Raw genomic sequence first — 25,127 nt, 5'->3', positions numbered from 1 at the left:
TAATGCAAAATTTGATGTAAGTCTGGCCTATAGTAAGAATTATATAGATGGCTATTACTGACATCTTTCTCTTGAGAGCAAATGATTATGTAGGAATTCCTAAAATCAGGAAAGAGGAGACACATATTTAAACCTATTTACTCTGTAGGCTGAGCCTCCCTGTGCACACAAGCTCATTAACATCTTTGGTATATCCTTGGGGTTCTGCCCATGTCTGATTCTTAAAAGTGTGAGGATCACATTTGTAGTCAGTGACCTCTGCCAGCAGAGTTAAATTAAGATTGTTTAGGTTTAGTTTACTAGGAAGTGGACAGATAGGCCAACAGAAAATTTCATGGAGGAAACTCACAATGAATAAATAAGAAAGATAAGGTGTGCGTACATGAGTGTGTGTGTTGTGAGGCAGGAGAAAGAACAGGAAGAGAGAAGGGGAGAAAGAACCCCAGAGAGCACAGAGTGAAGATTTGCCCTGGGCTGGGAGGCCTGCCAGTCTCCTGAGCAAACCCCCACACCCCTGCCTCCGTACCTGGTTGCTGCACTACATGTGAAAGCTCAATAAAAGCCTGAGAAAGCCACCCAGGGCTCCAGGAGTCTCCTTTACTCCATCTGCTCTGCCTAGGATCATAGAATCCTGCTCTGTGCCTTCCTGCCGCTACACACTTAGCTCTCCGTTATCATGACACAAATGATTGAGATGCTACAATTCTATTAACTCGTCGTTCTCACTGCTAGTGGATTGCACCGAATCTTTAGAGTAGGTAGTCAGGCTAGTGAGGAATCCCTAAAGTTAATGAGAACACTAAAACACAAACAGTGAATTTTTTTTAATAGTACAGCTTGAAATTTTTTATTAAATGTGCAAAGATAAGCATGGTCAAGTGCTCTTTAGCTTGGTCTTTCTTATAATTTCATATGAAAATTATAAACGCATAGTTTGTGCATAAGTAACATAACATATTCCACATTGAGTGCCTTATTCACCATACAAGGTCAAATTTGGATGGTGTAAAATTTTCCAAAATGTGCTGTTACAGGGCAGGGCTCTCCCCTCTGGGCACCCCAGACCCCAAAATCTGCCTGTTCTAAATAGGTTCTGCCATCAGCCGCATCAACACAAAAACTTATGAGACTTTAATGAAAAGGAACTTTAATACAATTAATAAATAATACAGGAAAGGCAAAGAATATAGTTTCTAAATCAAGCACCCAAAGTTACTTGTCCCCTCATGGGTAAAAGTCCACCTAAGCAGGACTGGCTCAGAGCAAGGCCCCAAAGCCTGCCCCAAAGCAAGCCCCTAAAGCATCTTCCAGTGGGGGCCCACAGAAAAGGATCAGAAACAACCAGACAAGTCTGGAGGGAAAAGAGCAAAACAAAAAATCAAGGCAAAAACCGCCATTGTCACCTCCCCACGGGTCTCCCACCCACATCTGTGTCACCCAGTCCACGACCAAAAGGCAAGTGCAGTTTCTTCACTTGTCTCTCTGCTCCGTGTGCCTCCCCCAGGGCTCCTGGCTCTCCATCCTGCTTCCTTCCTTCCTCAGTCTCCTCGGCAGCTGCTTCTTCTCCCTGCTCGGCTCCACCCTCCCTTGGGTGAGGCAGGGAACCTGAAACTTCCGTTTTTCCTGGTGACCACCCTGTTACAGTGCTACTTTTGAAATGATAATATTGTAAATGAATACCATTTAGAAAACCTTCAGGACTAGAATTCCTGTTTAAAATGAGACAAATCTTATATAAGATAAATCTTATACAAATCAATTCAGTGGTGATTTTGGTTAAATTATTTACACTGTTGGAATAAGAGGTGGGCTTACCAGTTGTTATAATTTATTCATGTACAGGCACATAGTACTCTCTATTCAACAATCATCTATAGAAGGGTCTCGTTTATTTACATTTGTGTTTACAAATGTTTGCTTTAATAAAGTTGCTCTGAGAACATCCATTGAGTAATTGTGGTAACTATAAAGTATCTTTATGTGAAACGAAAGAACACATTGACAAGAGTGTCATATTAAAAACACAGGGATCTGATGTTGGATGAGTGTGTGTGTGTGTGTGTGTGTGTGTAGTCTGTATAGATGGGTCTGATCTATAAGGTACCTGGAAAGTTTGCCTTTATTAAATCATATACTATTTTGAAGTAAGCAATATTTTATGAGTTAATTCTGAGGCACTGTGGTTATTAAGGGCCAATGGGTTTACTCACTCTTATTTTGAGATGTCTGTCATGTGCTAGGTGTATAAACTAGCCTAAGGGTTAGTTTAATGTTTCTTTTCATTTTTTAACCCACATAAGCATATTTTTTTTTTCCTGATAGGACATATTGTAGGGGCAGGATGGGACAGAGCAGGATTTCTATGATTGGAGCAGAAGGGTAAAGAAGAGTCCTGGAGCTCTCTGTGGCTTTCTCAGGCTTTAATTCAGCTTTACATGTAGTGCTGCAACCAGGTACACGGCAGGCAGGGGTGTTGTGGGGGTTTTGTGGGGCGGGGCATGAGGCTTGCAGGCCTCCCAGCCCAGGGCAAGTCTTCACTCTGGGCTTCTTTGGTTTTCTTTCTCCTCTTCTCTCTCCTGCTCTTTCTCATCTTCTCTCTTCTGCCTCTCTCCTGCCTCTGCTTCTCTTGGGGAATATCTCAGCTGGCCCACAGAAGTAAACAACAGAAGTAAACAACATAACTTAAAGTAACTTAAAATGGACCACAGAAGTAAACAACATAACTTAAAGTAACAATATGTAGGTGCCCCATGAGGAAGGACAATCCTAATGGAAGGAGGGCAGAAAAGCCTGAAAACCATTTACCCTACACATATTCTAGTTATGAGGCAGAGTTTACTGAGGAAATAAAATAGTCTTTTTTTTGAAAATAATTAGAAAAAGGAAATGTTAGCTAGCTACCATATTTATAATGACCTAGATATCCAGAGACATTGTATAATAAAATCAGCATTTTGACAACTCCCCATGGTATCTTCTTAGTATACCTTTAATCATGGAAAACAGAACTGTGAATGGATAATGTAATTGCTGTAGCTGGACATAACAAGAGTTACTACATCTTTTTGATTCATGAAACTGGGTTTGTGTGCATTTTCCCAACAGTACCATATACTTTTAATCTCTCAGTATGCTGCAAAGCAAAATGTGATTGCAATTATTGCAAATAACTTTTCTAGTTTATAGTCATTCCAAAACATTTACAATTTATTACCAATGGTTAGCATCTTATCCACCCTCCACTGCTATTCCAGCTCCTGTCTCCATCACTCTGAAAATGAGTAGCTTCTTTTCCTTTCATACCCCTGTTGCAAACCAGGTATAGAATACATATTCCTATAGCTACTCAATATCCTACACACACTCAAATAAAATACCAAGTGTTCTCTGCATATCCCCTCAATCTTAAACTATAATCTTTGAAAATAATTTAAGAGTCAGAAATAGATCATTTGAGAAGCACATCCAAGCAGAGATGACAATCCTTTGGGCCCCCCTTAACAGGAGGAACAAAATCAAGATTATTTTTCATTCAGCAAATTTAGGTATTTTATTCCCATCCCTGCCATATGCATAGTTGTCCCATCTTTCCCAGACCACTGCAGTCACATTCACCCCAGGAATAGGTCAAGCTCTTTCTTATCACACGGCTTCTGCAAGGGTAAATTCCTTGCTGTAATATATTTCTCTGCTCATTTTACACACATAGCTCCTTCTTTTCCATTAGATTTTGCCTTAAATGTCAACCTTTTAGCAAGACTGCATGTCTACCCTGGGGAAAAAAAATCTGTCTTCCCTTGTATTCTTTCTTAGCTCTTGGATTGCTTCCCTCTTGGCCTTCATTGCAGCCAGCAATTACCAGTTCTCCTGTGTATTTGGTTTTATTTGTCTCTCCCCATTAGAAAATCATCTCGATGATGACAGGCAATGAATGCCTGTATCATTTACCACATGATTCTCCAATTTCTAGCAGAGTCTGTAGGTTCTTTTCAATATCCAAAACAAATTTTATTGAATGTAGATAAACACAAATTAATTAAAGACACTCTCCAAAAGGTGGACTAAAGAAGTGCAATCTGGAGTTAATTGTTACTGAGGAGTCTTGATTTTTAAAATAAACTTTAGCTATTTATAACAATTGGGCTGCTGAACTTCTCTTTCTCTGCCTTAGTTTCCACAGTTCTAAAGCAGAGAAAGTAATATCTGCCCCATATTTTTTAGAGTGCTTCTGTGAGGACAGATGGAGATAACAGATGTGAAGCACGTTAAGTTTTTAAAACATAGTAGAGTAAAAGATAATTTCTGTTAAAACACAAATGAGGAAAAATTTTAATACAGTGTGAACACTTGCAAAAGTTTCAGCATGATTTATTTGTAGGAAAATTAGCCCAATTCTTCCCTACCAAAAAAAATGTTGAGGTGAGAAACCAATTGGAAAAATGTTAATGAAAACAGGATGGAGAGATTGTTTTGTAACCTCTGGAGAAGCAAGTTGGGGCCCCATCTGTAACAGAAGGATGGCACCACCTCCTCTGTTGATACTTAACAGTGTTTGACTGGCTTTTAAATAGAGGTGGGATAGATACAAAGTGGTTCCACAGCACCTGATGAAAGAGACTATCACATCCATAATGGGGGGAGGGGTGTCACTAGAGCATCTGTAGTTACCTATTTTCTAGTTTCTTCCTTATCCCACGTCTTCCCAATTCCTTTCCAAACTGTGATTAATTGTGTTGCTTTTCAGTCTTGCACTTCATCCTCCTCCCAATTCCCTCCCATGCAAAGGGATTGGGGATAGGAGGGTTGGGTGGAAGAGACACGAGAACTAATTAGCTACCCCAATGATTGTACGCTGGAAGCGTGCTGCTGTACAACGCTATCGCCCACCAAGCCGCTTTATTTGTTTATCAATGAACATTCTACTGCGTTCCCCAGATGTAGGTCAGGCTCTTGGAAATACCAGCCACCGACCACATGCAGTCTTCATTATCTTTCCAGACCGGGTGCGCTGCCGATTCCTGCACACTGGAGTGCGTCTGAGCTGCATGCGGGAAACACCTGTGCCTTAGGGACACAGGTGAAGTCCCATCTACCTTCCTGAGACTTTCCCTGGCTCTTTCCCACCTCCCTCGGCGACTCACTCCTCATCCCCGTCTTCCCCACCGTCTTGGACCTGCGCTTTTCCGTTTAAGGGGTGCTTTTCCCACTTCGCCCCACCCTACCCCCCTCCGCACCTCAACTGAAGACACTGAGGGCTCCACACAACTGGGCATGCCTAATAATCAGGCAAGGCTTGGGCTGCAAGAAGAAAGCGTTTGCACCTTCTGCGCTCCCCTCCCTTCTGCAGCTGCTTCCTGCCAGTCAGGCGATCCGACGTGCCGTGCTGCCCAATGACGTCCCGCGGCTTTCGCGGGGGCCCCGCCTCCTGCGGCAGCACCCCCAATGAGCGGCCGGTGGAGGTGGGACGCGGCCTGCTCCCGCCTCTCCAGTTAAGGCCGCTGGTGTGAGCCGAGCTCCGCGCAAGTAGGGACGACGGCGGGGACCGGCAGGTGTGGGCGCGGGGCCGCGCAGCCCGACGGCGGGAGTCGCAGGTGCATGGGCCAGTGAGGACGCGCGGGGCTCCCCACGCCGCGGCGGAAGCGGAGCAGCGCGGCAGCCAGCGCTGCCCCGCGCCCCTGCGCCCGAGCGAGCGGAACCCTGCGCTTCGCCCGGGGACGGTCCGAAGTCCGCGCTATGGAAGAGGAGAAATATTTGCCTGAGCTGATGGCAGAGAAAGATAGCCTGGATCCATCTTTTGTGCATGCATCGCGCCTTTTGGCGGAAGGTAGGACTTGCCCTCACAGATGGGCACAAACCCCTGGCCGCCTTGCTCGCCCGCTGTTGGGTTAGGGCAGTGAAGTTGGGGACGCTGGTCTCCCCGAAGATGCTCGCAGCAGAGCCCTGGCGGACGGAGCCCGCTCTCGGGGCGAGCAGCGATGCTCCTTCTCCACGTCTTAATTTAGGGAAGACCAGGGCTAGGCGATCGAATGGCAGCAGTGATGTGACCTGTTGGGATCATTTATAGGGAAACCATAAAGTGTAACGCGGTCTTCAGGGATGTTTTCACTTCGTAGAGGGAAGGGAAATCAGTTTGGAAGTAAATGGTGATCTGTCTAGTGTTGTAAGAGCTTCTTAGCTACATATCAGCGTTTTTTTCCCCCTCCCTGGCTGCATTTTGGAAGTAATTTTGATACCTGTAATCCAGTTAAGGCTTTCCTGTGGGAAGTCTTAGTATTAACCTGGTTTAGAGTGTGAGTGTTTGTTTGCTTTTGTGGCTAAAAAAGTGTTGATAAATTTATTTGAAGTGTGATGATTGGTACTCTGAGAGATAGTCCTCCCTGAGAACACTCCACAATTGATCAACTGTTTTACCAAGTGTACATTTTCTTTTGTGGACCTGTAATGTCAGTAATTTCATTCCTAGAGAAACATGTCTTGTCTTTTGCATTGCTTTGAAAGGTTGGTTACACACACACACACACACACACACACACACACACACACACAAACTTCTCACAGAATCTAAACCATATTACTCTATTTATTTTGAATTAATGCCATCTGACTGTCAAAGATACCCACAATATCTGTGATACCTACACATTCCTTTGAAAAAAAGCTGCATTTTTTTTTTTTTGGAATGAAGGCTTCATTAATAATGAATTGCTTCATCATCAAATTGACTACAATGCAATTCTGTAGCTTAGGTTGTTATGTTATAGATTTACCTATAGCAAATCTAAAAGTGACAACTTCCTCTTAGTGCCTCAGCATTAAAAGATCTATTTTCTTTTTTGAGACTTTGTTGTGCATACAAGGAGAAATTCTCTTCCTCCATGTATGATTCAAATAGGCGTTGGATTTATTTTAAAATTTCTTTATGGGTTATTCACAATAAAATAGAGTATAAGGTCCTTTTCCATTTTTGCATGCTAAAAGATTAAGGAAAGATAAAACACTGAATGTGTGGAACAACTAATCTTTTATTTTGTAGGAATGATTTGATTTTCTAGAGGATTTGGGAAATGTAAAATGCAATGATTATGATTATAATTACTACTTTCTTGGCTACTGTTCAAAATACTGACATTTAAGAGGAAAAGTAAAGTTTATTAAAAATTAAACTCTCCTACTTTATTAAAATAATCATAACTACAACTACATAAAATAATAGGAATATTGAAAGTTAATAAATGTTTAAAATTGTTTAAAAAGATTGAAAGAACATTATTCTATCATTTTTGTCAGTATCTCTTTAAACATGTCTTCATTTAGCTGGTATGTGTATAAAATGAAAAAAAATTGAAGATTGAAAATTCTCTCTGATCTACTAAATGGAGTTCTCTTTGGGACAGTACTTTCAATGAGGATTCCTTTATCTCTGATGGTAGTTTTAGTTTGCTTTTGAAAGTTGCAAAACTACAGAAATTCATATGAGAAACTCTTAATAGAGTACCTAAGTATTTCTGCCAATGGTGAAGCAGTCTGAGAAAGCTATGCACCTGGTTCCTTAGCATTTTATGTTTCTCAGGAACTTGATATTTTGATACTTAGGAACATGTTTGAATGTACCTTGTAATTTAATTTTTTCCCAGTAGGGGGAAGCATGTCCTGCTTTTGTAAGGAATTAACAGGAAAAGCTCCTAAATAAAGAGAAAAGCATCTAAGTAAGAAACAAAGAGAGGTACCCAAATTTCAGAGAAATAATGAGAAAAAGAGAATGGAAGAGGAAATGTTAATAATCTTGGAGTATATAAAGGGATTTGCAAAAAGATGCACAGGGTTTGAATGAATTCTCTAATTGTACCTGGGGCTCTTTACCTGTGTTAAAGAGTAAAAGATTAGTGCTCTTGGGGATCCCTAAAATATCTTAATATACATTTTCATTATAGATTGTTAATTATCTTCTCAAAGGCCATGTGACAAAATTTCCAGGTACCCTCTATAGGAGAGTAATGTTGAGATTTTATTTTTCATACCTGGAAATGTACTGATTGAAGGCAATGGCTATAAATAAACCTGACATAGATATTCATTTGCAAGGAAGGTGCACAGTGAAGTACATTTTAGTCAGTACTGTGCAGACAGTCTCAAGACTGAGTGAGTAATAAAAATGATCCAGATGATTTAGTTTTTCGGAATGCTTTTCCGGAAGCTTATATATATAAGGGTATTGATATAAACCAATGAGCTTTCACAGTTACTTACTTTGCTTGTTTGATTGGTGATAGATGCAAATCAGTGCTCAGTTAGAATACTTTGTTTAGAATCAAAGGCCATGAGGTTAAAAGTACTACTTTGTTGGTTATTTTTTTTTCATTTTTATTTTAGTTTATTTCATTTCACTTCTTTCTGCTATGTGTTTTCAGTAGGAATGATTCTGAGAAAGCTAATGGAAGAGCCCAGACATTTTATGTACTTGATTGTTACTTAGAAAAGATCTAAGATAATATGGTTTGAAGTGTTTATAATACGTTTGATTAATTAAAATAATTTTCCTCCTGTGATTATAATATTAATTATACATTTGTAATGGAAGGTGCTTTTGAATATGATAAAACAGCAAACTCAGCATGATCCTTAAAGTTCCACTCAGCCTCTGAATTTGCTTGCCAGATGAAATTAGATGAGGTTATTTATATCTCTGCTACTTCTGGGAAGTGCACTAAAGTATGAATCCAGATACCTGGATTTTAATTCTACTTTTGCCTAAATTGAATATTGGTAAACGTTGCTTCTCATTTTCCTTGTCTCTCAAATCAAGGATTTGCATTAGATGAGCTATACGTTTCTTTGTAATTCTAGCTAAGTTTGGGTCTACTGTTGATGTAAAGGAGTGGTGTTTATGTATTCAGAGCAGTAAAATCAATGGTGGAACATTTTTGAAACTTTTTTCACCCTTTCTAGTTTACTGATTACTAATACATTGTTGCACTATAGTGTATTCACAGATATGTTATTTTTTGGCACTTGTATATTCTTAGGTCTACTACTATTATCAAGGCTTGAGGCTAAATATGAATATACCTGGAAATAGTCTTATTTGTAGTCCAGCATGTCTGTCTGCTGATTGATACAATTACCAAATTTATAGGTTGAATTACGGTGATTCCATATTTTTAGGAGGATTAATCCTTCTTCAGTTCAAAGTGTTTGGTCTTTTGCTCGGCAAGATTTTCTAACCCGAAGTCTCACAAATATGTGAAGACTCCTCCTTGTCGTGCTTAGCTTATCAGACATGAAGTCAAATATTGCCAACTATTCCAATAGTTTATATGGCATTTTAAAAATATTATGTGCTTTTCTTAAATTTTGTTGACAGTTTGGCCTTCCATGTAGGGTTGTCCTTCATATTTGTAGATAAAGATGAGCTTTTAAGACATGAAAGAAACAAGGATTAATAGTTATCACAAGTGGTGATTTGTAGTGACTTAACTACATTTAAATTCTAAATAAGGATCATGTTAAAATTTAGATTGTGTTCCTGGAGATATTTTCCATAAAGTGTGGTGAATCCTTAAATTAAGAAAATTTATTATAATGTCTAAAACCAATGTTTCATAAAAAAATTGTATTCATATGATTGTTCCTTTGATTAATAATATTATTTTTTCCTCCTAATGAATTTGGGAAAATCTTATTTATGTTTCTTAAATATGAAGCAAAAGTTGTCGAAATTAATCGTAATGTGTCTATGATTTGCAAGTTAAAACACATTTATGATATATTGGAAAAATTTTGCTTTACTTTAGCAAACAAAATTTTGAGACTGAGTGTTAACTGACTACCACTGTAAAATATAGGACATGTTATTTGTTTCCATTCTGATTCTTAGTTTCTTCATCTATAAAACAGGAAATATTACATCTATTGTTCTTTTAAGGTTAAAATAAATACTATTATGACAATGTGAGCAGTATTTTGTATAGACAAGTAGAATTTTTAATGTAAGTATCATAAAAATATAAGCAGGAATTCTACAAATGTGAAAAAAAATGCTTCTAAGATTTTCCTTAATTTTTAAATGACATTGTGGACATAACCTCAACTTGAAGCTTAATTTTGTAATAAAATAAGCACCATCTTCCTTGAATCACTACTGAGTGAAATTTGAACTCATACACCAACTTAGGCAATAAATTATCTTTTGGAAAAAGAGTCCATGAAGTTTTTCTAACAAACGTCCACTGACAAAAGTCTTTTGTCAATGTTTTAGTTGAACTTGATTAGGTCTGGTCCTATTTATCTCAAGGTTGATTCCTAACCTCTTCAGCATCTTCATAATACCACATGTCCTTCACTCTTGACAGTTGATTTTGTCCTCTTGCTGGAGGATATCGAGATATCTGGCTCCTACGACCTAAAAAGCCTCCTATGCCTTCTTTCTATGTACATTCCCATGAAATGTAAATGATTTTTTGGTTCAAGGTTGACTTGTTTTCCAGTGTCCTTGACCCTAATGCTCACCAGCCTCCACATCCATTCTTCACTGTCTTCATCTTCTTCCTCTCTCTCCATCCTTTGCTTGTAGCAGCTTATAAACATATTCTAAACAGAGTAATTAAAAAAATAGAATACTTGTTTTACTTGCAAAATTAATAAAAATAATATTTTTTGACTCTTACCCCCCCTTATTTCATCTCCATCAAGTTTCTGATAATATCAATCTAGTTTATCTGCCTCACTTTCTCAATTTACCTCTTTAAAACTCTTCAATCTGGCTTCTCCTCATCATTGTCCTAAAATCAGTGACCACAGTTACAGAATCATTTCCTAACTGCTAAATCCAGTATTAATTTTCTGACTTCTCATCAGATCTCTTGGCTGTATTTTCCACTGTTGATCTTTTTCCAATTTCCTGGCTTCTCTGTTGGCTTCCAAACTACACAACTGATTTTCTCTTCTCTGTTTCTTAGCCTTACTGTCTCCATCCCTCTGCTCCCCACTCAGTACACATAGTGCTGTCAAAGTGACTCATTCAAATTGAGTCTGTCACACTTTAAAAATAATAATGTCTTTTAGAAGGCTCCCCTTATACCATGCCTGTAAAGGGAGAGAATGGAGCACCTTGATGCTTCTGGTGGAAGTGAAAGTCCAGGTTCCTCACATGGACATATTGACACCAGGCGGGACAGGGAGAAGCGTCTTGTACTGTCCTCTGATTGGCCACTGTGGACACTGCTGGAGCAACGAGCTTTTCTCTGACACAGCCCTGGCTTGGAGGGAAGAACTTGCCTAATACTATTCTTTAGGGTAGAAGTCGAGGATCTCTACATGACTCCATTGCCTCTAAAGGAGGCCTCTTTATTCTGGGTGGAAATGAGGTCCTGCTTTCTTAGTCTTCTCTGGAAGGCAGCTGTGCTTAATACTACGCCACCAATACTGCACAGTGCAGTCTTCTCTGATTGCTGGATGAGATTGGAAATCTTTCATGGTAGGAGCTCAGTATGCGCCACCATTTTTTTCTGTGTTGTTTCACTGGGCAAAGACGTTTGTTGTCTAGAAGTTTTCTGTCTTATTAGGTTGCCCATTTGCTAGCCTTTGGCAATGCAGAGTGAAGGTTTTTTGTTGTCACCTGTTGATTATTTTGGATGCTAGTTTTTCTAACACCTCATTGACATATATGAGGCACAAGAAAATCTAGGGAAACCACTGCCTTGTCATTTATTCCTGGATGTCATAATATCGGCCAGTCTTCCCTCTTATTTTCACTTTTCTCAAAGTCTTCTTAAGTTTATTATATATATACCAGTCTGAATTCATGTATATGTTTTTGTTTTTTTATAAATTTTTCTGAGAATGCATGTGAAGCTTTATGTATTAATATTTTAGTAACTATATAAGGAAGAGCATGAGCAGGATAAATCCATGTAGACAATGTTTTTCTCTTATTTCTTTTTTAAAGAAGTATAATATTTTTTTATGAACATAATATGGGTTAACAACAGTTTATATATAATTTATGGGCACAGGTTTACTGCTCTTCAGATGTATGTTACCACATCACACCATCATCAAAGTGCACATAATCTTCATACACAGTCAGTTGTCTCCCCAATTGCTTCTCACCCAGATACTCCCCTTCTGGTAACCTGAATTCTGCAGTCAGATTTCTATAATTAGTATTGGTTTGGTTTAGTCTGTTGCTCTGTTTTGTTTCCTTATATACCATACATAAGTGAAATTATTCAGTATTTGTCAATCTCCTTCTGAGTTATTTCACTTAGCCTGATCCCCTCCAGTTTTATCCATGTTGTGGCAAGTGGCAAGATTTCTTCCTTTTTTATAGCTGAGTAGTATTTCAGTATATCTATATATACCACACCTTCTTTAATCCACTAATCTGTTGCTTGACACTTAGATTGTTTCCATAACTTGGTTGTTATAAATAGTGCTATAATGAACATAGGACTGCATATATACCTTTGAGTTAGTAATTTTGCATTCTTTGGGTAGATACATAGAAGTTGAAATACTAGATTGTATGGATCTATTTTTAATATTTTGATAAACCTCCATACTGTTTTTCCTATAGACTGAACTAGTTACTTTTTCTCCACACCTTCATTGTGGTTTTGATTTGCATTTCCTTGGTGATGAGTAATGATGAATGCTCTTTTCATGTGCTGGTCGGAGGTCTGTATGTTGTTGGAGAAGTATCTGTTTAACTCTTCTGCTCATTTTTTGATTGGGATGTTTTCTTGTGGAATTGTATGAATTTTTGGTAGATCGATTTTAGCCTCTGGTCTGATGTATGATTTTCAAAATTGTTCTTCCATTTGGTAGGGTGTCTTTTTGTTTTATGATAGTATTTTTCACTGTGCAGATGACTTTGTAATGTACCTAAGAGTGAGAATGAAATGAGATCTGATTATTATTAGTTTCAGTTTAAGTGTGCAATCTAGATTAAATGTCTTGGTTCCCACAACATTTGTAGTCATGAAATAAGTTTGAGAGGTAGTTTTTAGAAACTGTTGGAAATAACTTTATATATGATGTCATCACATTTTTCTATGAAGATACTTGTTTTCCTTGTCTAATACAATTATGAGAAATATATCTTAATTTAAATTGTATTCTAATGCCATTTTATTTTTTTGAAGCAACAGTTTAAGACTTATTCATTGAATGAAATAGAGTCTATTTTCTCACACGAAGGGTATTTTTTTTTTTAAACAAGCCTGATTTGGATATAGATTAAAGTGGGAGAGTACTGATTAATTTCTAATCTCCTGAATTAATGTTAGAAAAATGCCCACATCATGTGATTTCTTCATTTTCTCAAGTGGAGAATTCTGAAGTGATTGCATGTTTTATTGCTAAAATTTTTAGAAGACATAGTCAAGTAGCCTATTGTTCAATCATTGTTATTTTGAGAAATAAATAATTTGTAAATTATCCTCCATTGCCTACTTTTGCTTTGTGAATGTTACTTCCAAAAATACTAGGTGATACGGGAGATAGTAAATATTCAAGAACACATGAATGGCAAAAGTTTTAGTCCATTTACTAGAAATCCCCTTATAGTATGGGGATGATGAATCCCATTGGACTACGACTCATGTGTTAAACAAAAAACACATGACCCTGAATATGGTGGTAACATTTATATGCAACATGTGTTAATGATATATAAAGAAGTAACACGTTTAATTTTTTAGTTTTTTAAATCATCTGTGGAGGATTCGATAGTATGCAATGTTTACATAAGATATAATAATAATAACATGGTAAGGTCTACTGGATTTTACAGACTGATGATAGTTAGGAATTCAGTGGAGATCGTGACTCTTTTTGGTCATAAAAATGAAAATTCTTTTTCATCATCATGGTGTCATCATGATGATGATTGCTATCAGTATTTGTGGGGAGGCACTGTACCAGATAATTTGCATGCATTATCACAATTAACCCACTCACCTACCCTGTGAGATAATTATTAGTATTATTTTGCAAATGAGAAACATGAAACCTTAGAGAAATTCATTTATTTAGAGTCAAACAACCAACAAATTGTAAAGCTGATATTCAGGTTTTCTCACCCATAAGCCATATAACCATCTCCTGTGGAAGTGTTTCTTCAGCTTTGGCCAGGTTTTGAAGGAAGGTCATGATCAACATTGTTACTGACATTAAATCCTGACATGTATTCCTGAATTCAAGTAAGTATTGGATGGATTATTATGCAATTTTGTAAAATAAATGTAAAAGACAAGCAACTATATAAAAGGGAAATTTATTTGCCTAAGTATAAAAGGGGTTTAGATATTATTGAAACAGCCTGAATTTTCTGAATATCTTATATTGTCCGTTGTTCCTGCAGGAGTTTCATGATGAGGTGGCAAGGAATAAGGGAACATTCCAAGCTTTTTTTCCCCAATTCTAAAAAGGACTGCAGATCTTTGTGTGATTTGCTGAGGCACTTTTTTCCCCATGTTTCTTAGGAACCTGTTTACATTTGCTGAATTCTTCTGTGAAGAAGGAACAACTGTCAGTCCTCTTCTTGTGTCTTGAGGGTAGTGTTGGTTTGTGTTTAAAATTTGGAAGTGAGCAGAATTCACAGGTGGTCAGAAACAGAAAACTTGGCAACATAACGATTTAAATGCTTTCAACAACTTCTGAGGTTTGAGGATTGAAAAACTATGAAACAGATGATCATAAGTGTTATGCACTGTTATAAATGCTATGATTGATGCACATTTCCTGTAAAAAAAAAAAAACAACTAAAGATTAAGTTTACCCTTCTTACAACAGCAGAATGAATGTATTTTCTCTAGAGGATAGATATTTTTAGCAGGTTCATAGACTGTCAGATAAAGATTGGTACTAACTGCAACTCAGGAAAGGGAGCCACTGAGAGAAACACAGTAAAGCGATTAAAGGAGAAGAATTTTATTAATTTTGAGGAAAAATGAAGATGACTAAAGTAGTAGGTACTTTTATTAAACATACACTCTGGTTCAGAGCCTTCTATTATATTTAAAAAGTCAGTTATTATTGTCTGTATTTTATGGTGAAAGATAATGAGGCTAATTAAAGGGTAATATCTTCAGTTTGGATGTTTTAGACAGTAAATCAGCAGTTAAGTAATATCCAATTATAATGTGAAAAAAATCAAACAGCAGCCATTAAATATCAAAACATTAAATGATATTGAAGAATATAACTTATTTAAGGAAATACCAAACTCTTACTTTGAAATAACTTAGAAGGGTTAAATACATGACATTGTAGAATAATTTTCTTTGATATAATTGTCTCCAACAAATGCAAGGGATATGATTTTTTAGAAATTTGACTTACATGCAGCAATATACTCGCTATATAAAAGAAGGCCATAAAATGCAAGTAGCGTATGAATAAGTACAATAGGATCTGTAGCTCATATGTTTAGGTATGTAAATGTTATAAATGGGGAAAGTTAAGTGACTGTTAAATTGAATTTAGGCTTATTCATGTCTCTGGATAAATCTAAAGTTTCCTTTTTTGAAGGTAAAGCCAGAAGCTGCTGTTTTTATCCAGCCAAATATGGCAGAAGAGGGAAGTTAAGGAATTGTGTGAAGATGAAAGCACATTTGATATGCTGAGGCAGATGGCATTTTATTATATAATATTGTTTTGTAATGGACTTCAGGATAGGCATCTTTGCATTAAGCTAGTATTCTGAAATTAGTGAAATGTTGGAAATAATATCCATTTAAAGAAAGCGTGATAGGATAGACCATTGTATGATAATTAGGAGTGATTTAATGGACTTAGATGATGTGATAAGCGCTGGGAATGAGTTGCAGGACACCAAAGGTTTTTCTTTAAGTGAGAGGAGTGTGAAACATATACGAGATATGGGTGGTCAATGAGAGTTGATTCTTACTATCTGTGCTCGCTTTCACTCTCTGAGACATATTTAGGTTGTCGGGGGTGGTGCAAGGGGTTAGGGTGCAGCCTGCGAAGCTGTCCCAGTCTCTGCAGCATGAATTCAATCCCTGCCGGCTGGCGAGATACACACATGGCGCAGCAGACCTCTCCTGACTTGCCTGCTGCTCCCCTCAGCAGTGTATTTTGGTCAGTCTGCCTGTTCTCCACACTCTGTCTCCGGTGAATCCATTCATCCCCCACATCTCTGGCCTGTACCCCAGTTCTTGTGTGCATAAATGTAAAAAAATCTTTAATAAAAAATGTTATAAGCAATTAAATAAATAATTTCCATAGGACCTGTGAAGTGCTATGATAAGAAAAATAGATGATGCTTTACGAGTCTTGGGTTGGGCACCTACAGAAGTCTGCAAGAGGTCATGGAAGAGGGTTCATGAGGGTGGTGCTTGTTAGTTGAGATTTAACCAATAAATAGGATATGAGCAGGACTCAAAAGGGGCTATAAAAATTAAACACAGATATAGAAAATAGCATCTCAAATTAATGTAAAGAAGGAAAACATTTATTTTGAAAGGTAGAATTTAAGTACGCTTGGAAAATATAACAAAGGAGAAAGATGCCCTGAAAAGTGGGTCTAAAGAGAATGGCAGAGGCTTATCTTGTAAACTATGTTGAGTTTGGACTTTATGCCAAAAGCAGCGATAAATCATTTAAAGATTTTCAAAAAGGACAGGTGTGATATCAGAATTTCATATAAAGCATCATGTGATGTTACAACTTGTGAATGGATTCAGTAGATGCAGGACACAGGCAAGGCCGTCAAACAACTAGAGCAGCAGATCTGGAGCAAAATTACGATCACTTGTATTGAGATAATGAGACTGTGGAAGTGAACAAAGCTAAATAGAAATTTAGCAAGTAAAATGTAAAGAATCAAATCTTGTAGAAGAGATGAAGAAAAAGGATGGTCAAGGCAGTTGTCTACTTGGTTAGTTGGTTTAATGGTGATGGGAGTTTTTGAGATAGGAATTCAAAGGAGGTTAATTCTGAGTACAGATGGATATATTTTTGTAAAGTCTGAGGATGCTGACTTCAATTGCAAATGGAAGGGGATCTGTGAAGGTAATTGTTTAGGTTTCCTCAGCCCTGGGTGATAGTGGCCTGAAGAAGTAGAGGAGCTCACCTAGGGAGAGCAGGGTGGGTGCAGTATGAGGGAGACTTTAGATCAAGTCCTGAGGGGCATCAGCACTTAATGAAAAGACAGAAGAAAAGTGGTTGGTAAAGTTGACTAAAAGGAGTTTCCTAGCTGTAGGTGGGAAAGATCAAGTAGGTTCAGTGTCAAGTAAATAGAGTACTTGGATTAAGGAGGATTTGGCTAATATCGTCAAATGCTGCTGAGGTCAAGTGGTATCAATGTAAAATATCTCTAATAGATCTGGCAGCAAAGAACATTGAGAGAGGAACTGGAAAAAACCCTTAATTTCTTCAGGTTGAGGAGTAATTAGGAATTGAGATCATGAGAGAATTAAGTTAGAAATCTCTTCCAAGAAATTTAGTTGCATAGAAGAGGAGAGCTAAGAGTAAATAGTATGTTGAAACATATGAAATAGATAATATTTAATCATTTTTACCTAAAAATAGCTGTTTTACATGGTTTAACCATTGGGAGGAAATGGAATGCGAGGGGCATTTACATATAGGGGTTAAAAGCATAAATGCTGAAACCAGACTCCCTAGATTCTAACTTCATTCCTGTAATTAAGGATCTGTATTATTTGGGTAACGAACTTCTACATTTCTCTTTTTCCTTGTGTATGGGAGCTAGGACACTTAGTTATAAATTATCAACATAATGACAGCTGCAGAGTATTGTTTCTCTTGCTCACTTTTTTTTTTTTTTAATAGAGGCATGTTTTATTTATTTATTTGTTTGTTTGTTTTGTTTATACATGCACTGGGTACAGTCAGAAGCACGGGAGGGTGAGAGAATTCACCAGAGCCAGAGCGGGGAGCAGATCAGGAAGGAGGACCGAAGTACACTGCTGAGGGGAGCAGCGGGCGGCAGGAGAGGTCTGTGCGCCATGTGGGACCCTCCTCTGGTGGCCGGGGAGCAGCCGGGGATCGAACTGGCGCCGCAGAGGCCGCGGGCAGCTTCGCAACCCAGCGCTCAACCGCTGCGCCACCGGGGAGGCCCTCTCTTGCTCACTTTAAATTACAATGCAAATCCTACACCAGGCCATCATCTCTACTTCTACCTTGGTGACTGTCCTAGTGTGTAACATGAAACATCCTTATACAAAACTCTATCACTTCTCACACAGCTGTAAAATTCATCCACGTTCCTTTTCTGTGCCTTTTATTTTTGAGTCTTTCCTTATTCCAAGTCTTTTGCAGGCAGCTACTTTTTCTTTGACAGTTCTTTTTTTTTTTTTTTAATTATTTACCTACATTGTTGTTAATTTTTGGAGAGTATTTAATTTCTCTCCTCAGGTGTAGTCCCCATAGTTCTCTCTCTCTCTCTTTTTTTAGATTTATTTATTTTTATACAATAGCTGGGGTACAGGCCAGAGGCGTGGGAGGGTGAGAGGATTCACCAGAGACAGAGCGGGGAGCAGAACAGGCAGACTGACGAAATACACTGCTGAGGGGAGCCGTGGGTGCAACAGGAGAGGTCTGCCACACCATGTGGGAATCTCCCTGGCTGGCTGGGAATTGAACCCACACTGCAGAGGCTGTGGACAGCTTCACAGTGCTGTGCTCAACCTGCTGCACCACCGGGGAGGCCTCCCATAGTTCTCTGACCACAGCATCTGTGATCCATCACTGTAGTCCCTTGTGCTCTTCCTCCTTCATTTTGACCCCTTTCTCTCTTTGACAGTTCCTATTTGCACATGTGACTTTTTTTTTTTTACCACTATTGTCTTCAAGATATATTTTCCCCTTGGATTTGTGCTATCCCTATGGGGAGAAAGATTGTGATTCTATGTCTGTCTGTCTTTCTGTCTGTCTGTCTATCTAATCTTTTTCTCCTGTGGGGAGAAAAAGAGAGACAGAGAATGTTTGAGAGCTGCTATTATAGTAGAAAGGACATGGTAGGCAAAATAAAAATACTAGTGTTTGAAACCAGATCTGCTACTCTGTTGCTTTGTGACTGCTGTAAATCTCTAACTTTCTCTGAGTCTTTGTTTCCCTATGTATGCTACAGACTCTTGCCAACTATCTCATAGGTCAAGTAGTCATCTCTTAAATCTTAGCTAAGTTTATGTACACTATTAATCCAGTGACAGAAATCAATATTCTTTTCTTTACTCTTCCTACTTTAAAAATTGATGTAAAATATTTGAACTGTGAGATATATATTTTTAAGTATGCAATTTGATGAGTTTTGATAACAGTATATCTTTTTTTTTAAGATTTATTTGTTTTATACAAGGACTGGGGTACAGGCCAGATATGTGGGAGGGTGAGAGGATTCACCAGTGACAGAGCGGGGAACAGAACAGGCAGACTGATGAAACACACTGCTGAGGGGTGCAGCGGGCGCGACAGGAGAGGTCTGCCGCGACAGGAGAGGTGTTGTGCCATGTGGGACCCTCGCCGTCCCGTTGGGATCGAACCTGCGTTGCAGAGGCTGCGGACAGCTTCACAGCGCAGCGCTCAACCACCTGTGCCACCAGGGGAGGCCCCGATGACAGTATATCTTATGCAAAGCAGTACTTTTGGCAAAATAAAGATTATTTCAGTTGGTCCAGAAACATCCCTTTTACATTCTTGCCATTAATTTGCATTTCCTTTGGCAACCTTTATTCTGATTTCTGTCATCATAATTCACTTTGGTTTTCAACTTTTTATATAGATGGAATGATATGTATGTACTCCTTTTTAAGTACAATATATTTGAAAGTCTATTTGTCAGTAATTTCTCTTTATTGCTGAGTAGTATTCCATATTATGACTGTATCAGTTTGTTTATCCAGTCTGTCCTAGGCGGACTGGGACTATTTTCAGTTTTTACTTATTATGAATAAGCTACTGTGAACATTCACATACAAAATTTTTTTTTATGGATTTATGGTCACTTTATTTGGAGTAGAATTACAGATGTTAGGTTAGATATATGTATAATCTTATGTGTGATTATCAAATAGTTTTCTAATGTAGTTCTACTATATCACTCTCCTACCAATAATGTATGAAGACTGGTTTGTTTACTCCCTTGCCAACAGTAGAAGTTCTCAGTCTTTTTAATCACAGCTACTTTAGTGATTTGAAGTAGTAACTTATTGTGGTTTTAATTTGCATTTCTTTGATGATTAATGATATTGAATGTATTTTGTTTGTGGTTTTTTTTTGCCATTTGTATGTATTCTTTTATTTGAAATGATTACTTAGGACATTGACAAATATTTAATTAGGTTGTTGATTTTTTCATTGTTGTAAAAGTTATTTTTGTGTTCTGAATTTTTACCCTTTGTTAAGTATGTGTCTTGCAAATCTTTTCTTCTACTGTGTGTTTTCGCTTTTAATTCCTTAACTGTCTTTTGAGGTAGAAAAGTTATTAATTTTCCTGAAGTCTAATTTATCATTTTTTCTTTATGCTTTATGCTCTCAAGGGGAGTTTTTTGCCTGTCATAAGTCACAAATATTTTCTCAGTTATTTCTTCTAGAGACAATATGGTCTTAACTTTTAGATACAGGTTTATGTCTCACCTAGGAGTAATTTTTATATATAGTATCAAGATAGTGTTTTTTTACTTTAATATCCAGCATCATTTGCTAAAAAGATTTTTCTTTGCTCATTGTTGTGTTTAAAGTGTTCAAAGATATAATGTAAATTTGATACTTGGTAAGATACATAAATTATAACAAAAACTAGGATCATAGTGTTTGAAGATATGCACTACTGTACAGTATTATTGTTCTGCATGTCTGTTCCAATATGAAAGGAAATAATGCCTGAGAACATAACATAGTATATGTTTATACTGTGCTTTAAAATAATATATAACTATGATGTTTGCCTTTTCCTCAGAATTTAGGACATAATCTTTACAGCAATGTGAGTATACTTTTCTTATTTTTAACTGAGAGGACTAACCATGCTAGAGGCCTTGGTGTTTACGGAATTAAACAAATATAGCATTCTATCAATAGAGAAGCAAGGTATTTGCTACTAATGAAAGTGGTGATATCTAGTAAACCTTGCGAAATTGCACTGTCCTGAATAGCAATAATAGATTCTATTATCACAGAACAGTATACACATTAAACATTTCCATTAAAAATGATGTTATAGTTCTTAGTAGTATGTTACATGCTTTTTCTATGTTTTCAAGGGAAAAAGAATGTTGTACAGAAGCAACATAGCAATTATATAGAACTGATAAGCCTTCTCTCAGTAAAACAGATACACCTAGAGATGAGCAACTGAGACCTATATCTGCATCCACAATGATAGCGCATTGATCTTCATTGACATGTTAACTGCCAGCATTGCCATCATCATGAAATGTGACATAAAGTTTTTGAAATTGCTCAAGGGCATAAGTTACTGTTGACTTTACGCTCATCCCTAAAACACAGATACTAACCACTATCACATAGTAAATATATAGGTACTTATCATGTCAGCACTAATAACCAAAAAGAAGATTTAACAATGATCTGGACTGACAGAATACATCAGTGCTAGTTTCTGACAAGGTAATTTTCGCGGGAGTGTGTTTTTACAGGCAGGAAGGCTGCTCCCTGACGAGAATGAATGAATGGGGTTTAGAAATAGGGATGCAGTAGAAAATTTCTGTTTGCATTTGGACATGAAAAAAAATGAATAGGGGTGACATCAAGTGGTCCAGCAGTATGAAGTACTGGTATGTACTCCCCAGGGGTGTTTATGACCACCTATAGATAGTCATGAGAAAAGGAGAAATAACTTTTGTTTTCCTCAAAAAATATATTATTGATACTTTGTTGAAAATAGATGTTTTGATTAGATGACTTGTGAATATGCATTTTATGTCATGTTTCATAAATTTTGTAGTATTGAATGATAATTCTTTATATTGTCATAAATGGGACCAATTTGAAATTTATCTAAATATGCAGTGTTGTGATATGTAATTTATAGTAAACAGTGGTCCATAGAGAAATTTAATTCCTTTAAATAAAATCTTTTTATATACATAAGAAAATTTAACAATATTAGTGTAAGGTCCACAGTGGATGAAAAGGAAAGAATAAAGTCTCTAGTGCATCTCTTTACCCTTAGTAGCTTATTTTGTCTATTCTCAAGTAGAAATGAAAAAAAAAAAAGAAAAACAACCTAAGTGCAATTCACTTTCCAGACCTTAGTAATCGATATTATATGAGTGATGTTTTAGAGGATCCTCTAGGTTTGTATAAACCCCTAGTTTGTTAGAAACTTAATAACCTTAGAAAACTCTGTAACCAACCTCTGGTCACCTGACTGAATGCACGCTCTAAAAGCAGAAGCTGAGATGAGTAATGAATATAGAAACTTAAATCTACTACTATTAAATGCAAGCACTGAAGATAATGAAAACAACAAAGCAAGTTTATTAATCTCTAAAGAGTAGGGTTTTTTGTTTGAATATTTTTTAGTCTAATTATAATTATGCATAAATTTTAGCCTTTTATTCAAGTTCTGCTAATCATAGAAGATGGAATAAAAGAATAAATAATACAGCTATTAGGTTGTGCTGTTCCCTTGATATATTCATAGTTGATCGTGTGTTAGGGTAGATACTAATATCAGATATATCCTGTATTCATTTTGAGTGACATTAGGTACAGACTTATTGAGCTTGAGATGCATTCTGTTTACAGTTTTCTCCTGTAAAGGCAGACCTTGAAAGGAATTTTGGAATGGAAGTAACTTATTTTGGAGTTGATCTTAGAATATGGGGAAATTAAACCTGTAGGAAAGGTAGCCAAATTGCTTATTTTCAAGAAAGTTACTACCATAGGCAATTGTACTTTATTTCACTGGGAAATAAAGAGGAGCTGGTATAAAACATGTGAAAGAGCACAAGGGTATTTATGCCAAGTTCCATCTGCCATTAATTCAGAGCAGCTCTTATTGAACAGTAATATCCTGACGCTTGAAGGCCAAAAAGCAGTCTGACATCCAGCATCAGCCCTTAGGACAGAAATATACAGGGCCTAGCTGTTGGAAGTTGGGCAGTTGTATCCAGAGGTTGAGAAGTTGAGAAGAGGGCCTCCCCGGTGGCACAGCAGGTTGAGCGCAGTGCTGTGACACTGTCCACAGCCTTTGCGTTGCCAGTTTGATTCCTGACCAGCCAGGGAAATTCCCACATGGCGCAGCAGACCTCTCCTGTCTCGCCTGGTGCTTCCCTCAGCAGTGTATTTTGGTCCTTCTGCCTCTTCTGATCCTGCTCTGTCTCTGGTGGATTCTCTCACCCTCCATGCCTCTGGCCTGAACCCCAGTGCTTGTGTAAATAAATAAATCTTCAAAAAAAAAAAAAAAGGAGTTTTTTTTTTTTTTAATGAAGGGAAACATTTTATTTATTTATTTTTAAGATTTATTTATTTATTTATACAAGCACTGGGTACAGTCAGAAGCGCGGGAGGGTGAGAGAATTCACCAGAGCCAGAAGCAGAACAGGCAGACTGAAGTACACTGCTGAGGGGAGCAGCGGGCGGGCGGCAGGAGAGATCTGTGCGCCATGTGGGACCCTCCTCCGGTGGCCGGGGAGCAGCTGGGGATCGAACTGGCGCTGCAGAGGCTGCGGACAGCTTTGCAACCCAGCGCTCAACTGCTGCGCCACCGGGGAGGCCCTTTTTTTTTTTTTTTTTTAAAGAAATGTTGAGGAGAGATTGGCAAGTTGTATACTGTAATGCATAGGGTTCTGTAAGGTGAGATTCGCTAATCCATTTTTTCTTTTCGGTTGTGTAGGACATAGAACCTGCTAGAGTTCATTGTGAGTTAGAAGAATCCACTAAATAGGTAGGAAGGTGGTTTCTCTACCCACTTTCCTCCTGCCTACTCAAACAACAAATGGATAAATATGAACTGGATTTGGAAAGTACCTCCATTGAAATATTGCTATATGAATAAGCTTCAGAATAATGCTGCTCTGTATTGAACTGAGGCAAAATATTGTAGCTGCCTGGTAACAGCCTGCCATATTACAAATCACCACTTGCAAGGTTATACAAGGTGCCTTTAGAAAAAGCTAAATGAATTACTTCAAATAGCATGTTTGTATTCAAAAGAGAAATAGCTGGTAGTTTGCGAGTGACAGTCTTCTCGTTTCAAAAGGCCCATTGCCATGCTTTGCCCATTCATTTGCTGCTGGGAGCTGAAAGCCTGCAGTGAACAAGTGAATAGAAAATATTTCTAATTGAGAAAGAAAAAAAAAGAAATCTTGTGAAAAGTCACAAGGTCTCTCATTTTACTATTGTAATATTTATAGACTTTCAGGTTGGTTAAACTAAATGTAATTGAAAACATAGTACTTAGCTAATCCATTTTCTTAATCCTTCCTCAATTAACTATCTTTGTTTTAAAAAAGCCTGATCCTTTTTAATCCCTCTTTATGTATTTAATCTAGGAGATTCTATGTAACTGCTAATGATGATACATCTCAAAAGATACATGTGAACACACACATATACACACATACATACATGGCATATAGGGGAAATTTACGTATGCAAACACACTTGCACAAACACACGTCTGTGATAGTAATACTGTGGTTTCTGCCCATCAAAGTTTAAGCGAATTAATTTCTAAAATTGGTTTGTAGTTGAAAGGAAGTAGCTGCTCTTTCAGCAAGGTGGCATGCAGAGACAATTTTTTCAGTGATCAGTTTTATCCTTATCCCTTATCACTTAATGATGTATATGGGCAAAATCAAATAAGTTTAATTTTTCTAAATATTTTTGTATATATTATGCTATAAATACTTTTAGAAATCTTTTTTGTTCATTTAGTTCACTTAACTTTTACGTGAAATTTTCGGTTTACTAGTTCTCTGAGATTTTGTGAATCCAAGCTCATTCTGGATTTAATGTGGCAATCATTCACAGTATATACAAATATCAAATAATTATATATATACACCTAAAACTAATATAATATCATATGCTTATTATATACTATAATAATATACATTTCATGTTACTACTTACAAGTAGTAAAAAAGACAAGTTTTGTCTTTTTCATGAGC

The 25,127-nt window shown here is 37.4% G+C and overlaps 1 protein-coding gene across 2 annotated transcripts in view; it reads left to right on the top strand.

Moving 5' to 3' along the window:
• The first annotated feature begins 5,470 nt into the window (after positions 1–5,470).
• KHDRBS2 (KH RNA binding domain containing, signal transduction associated 2) overlaps positions 5,471–25,127 on the top strand; it is a 445,362-nt gene continuing 425,705 nt past the window's right edge. The window contains exon 1 of one of the 2 annotated variants that reach the window (XM_054698903.1): positions 5,471–5,824. In XM_054698903.1, the coding sequence (XP_054554878.1) occupies positions 5,734–5,824 (91 nt within the window). In that variant the 5' untranslated portion in view covers positions 5,471–5,733. The remainder of the gene's footprint in view (positions 5,825–25,127) is intronic. The other variant, XM_054698904.1, reaches the window with a different exon arrangement.

Source organism: Talpa occidentalis, unplaced genomic scaffold (assembly GCF_014898055.3).
Source record: "Talpa occidentalis isolate TD23 unplaced genomic scaffold, MPIMG_talOcc4v2.1 talOcc4.2, whole genome shotgun sequence".
NCBI lineage: Eukaryota > Metazoa > Chordata > Mammalia > Eulipotyphla > Talpidae > Talpa > Talpa occidentalis.
Note: the sequence above shows the minus strand (reverse complement) of the source record. Positions and strands in the feature narration are given on the sequence as shown.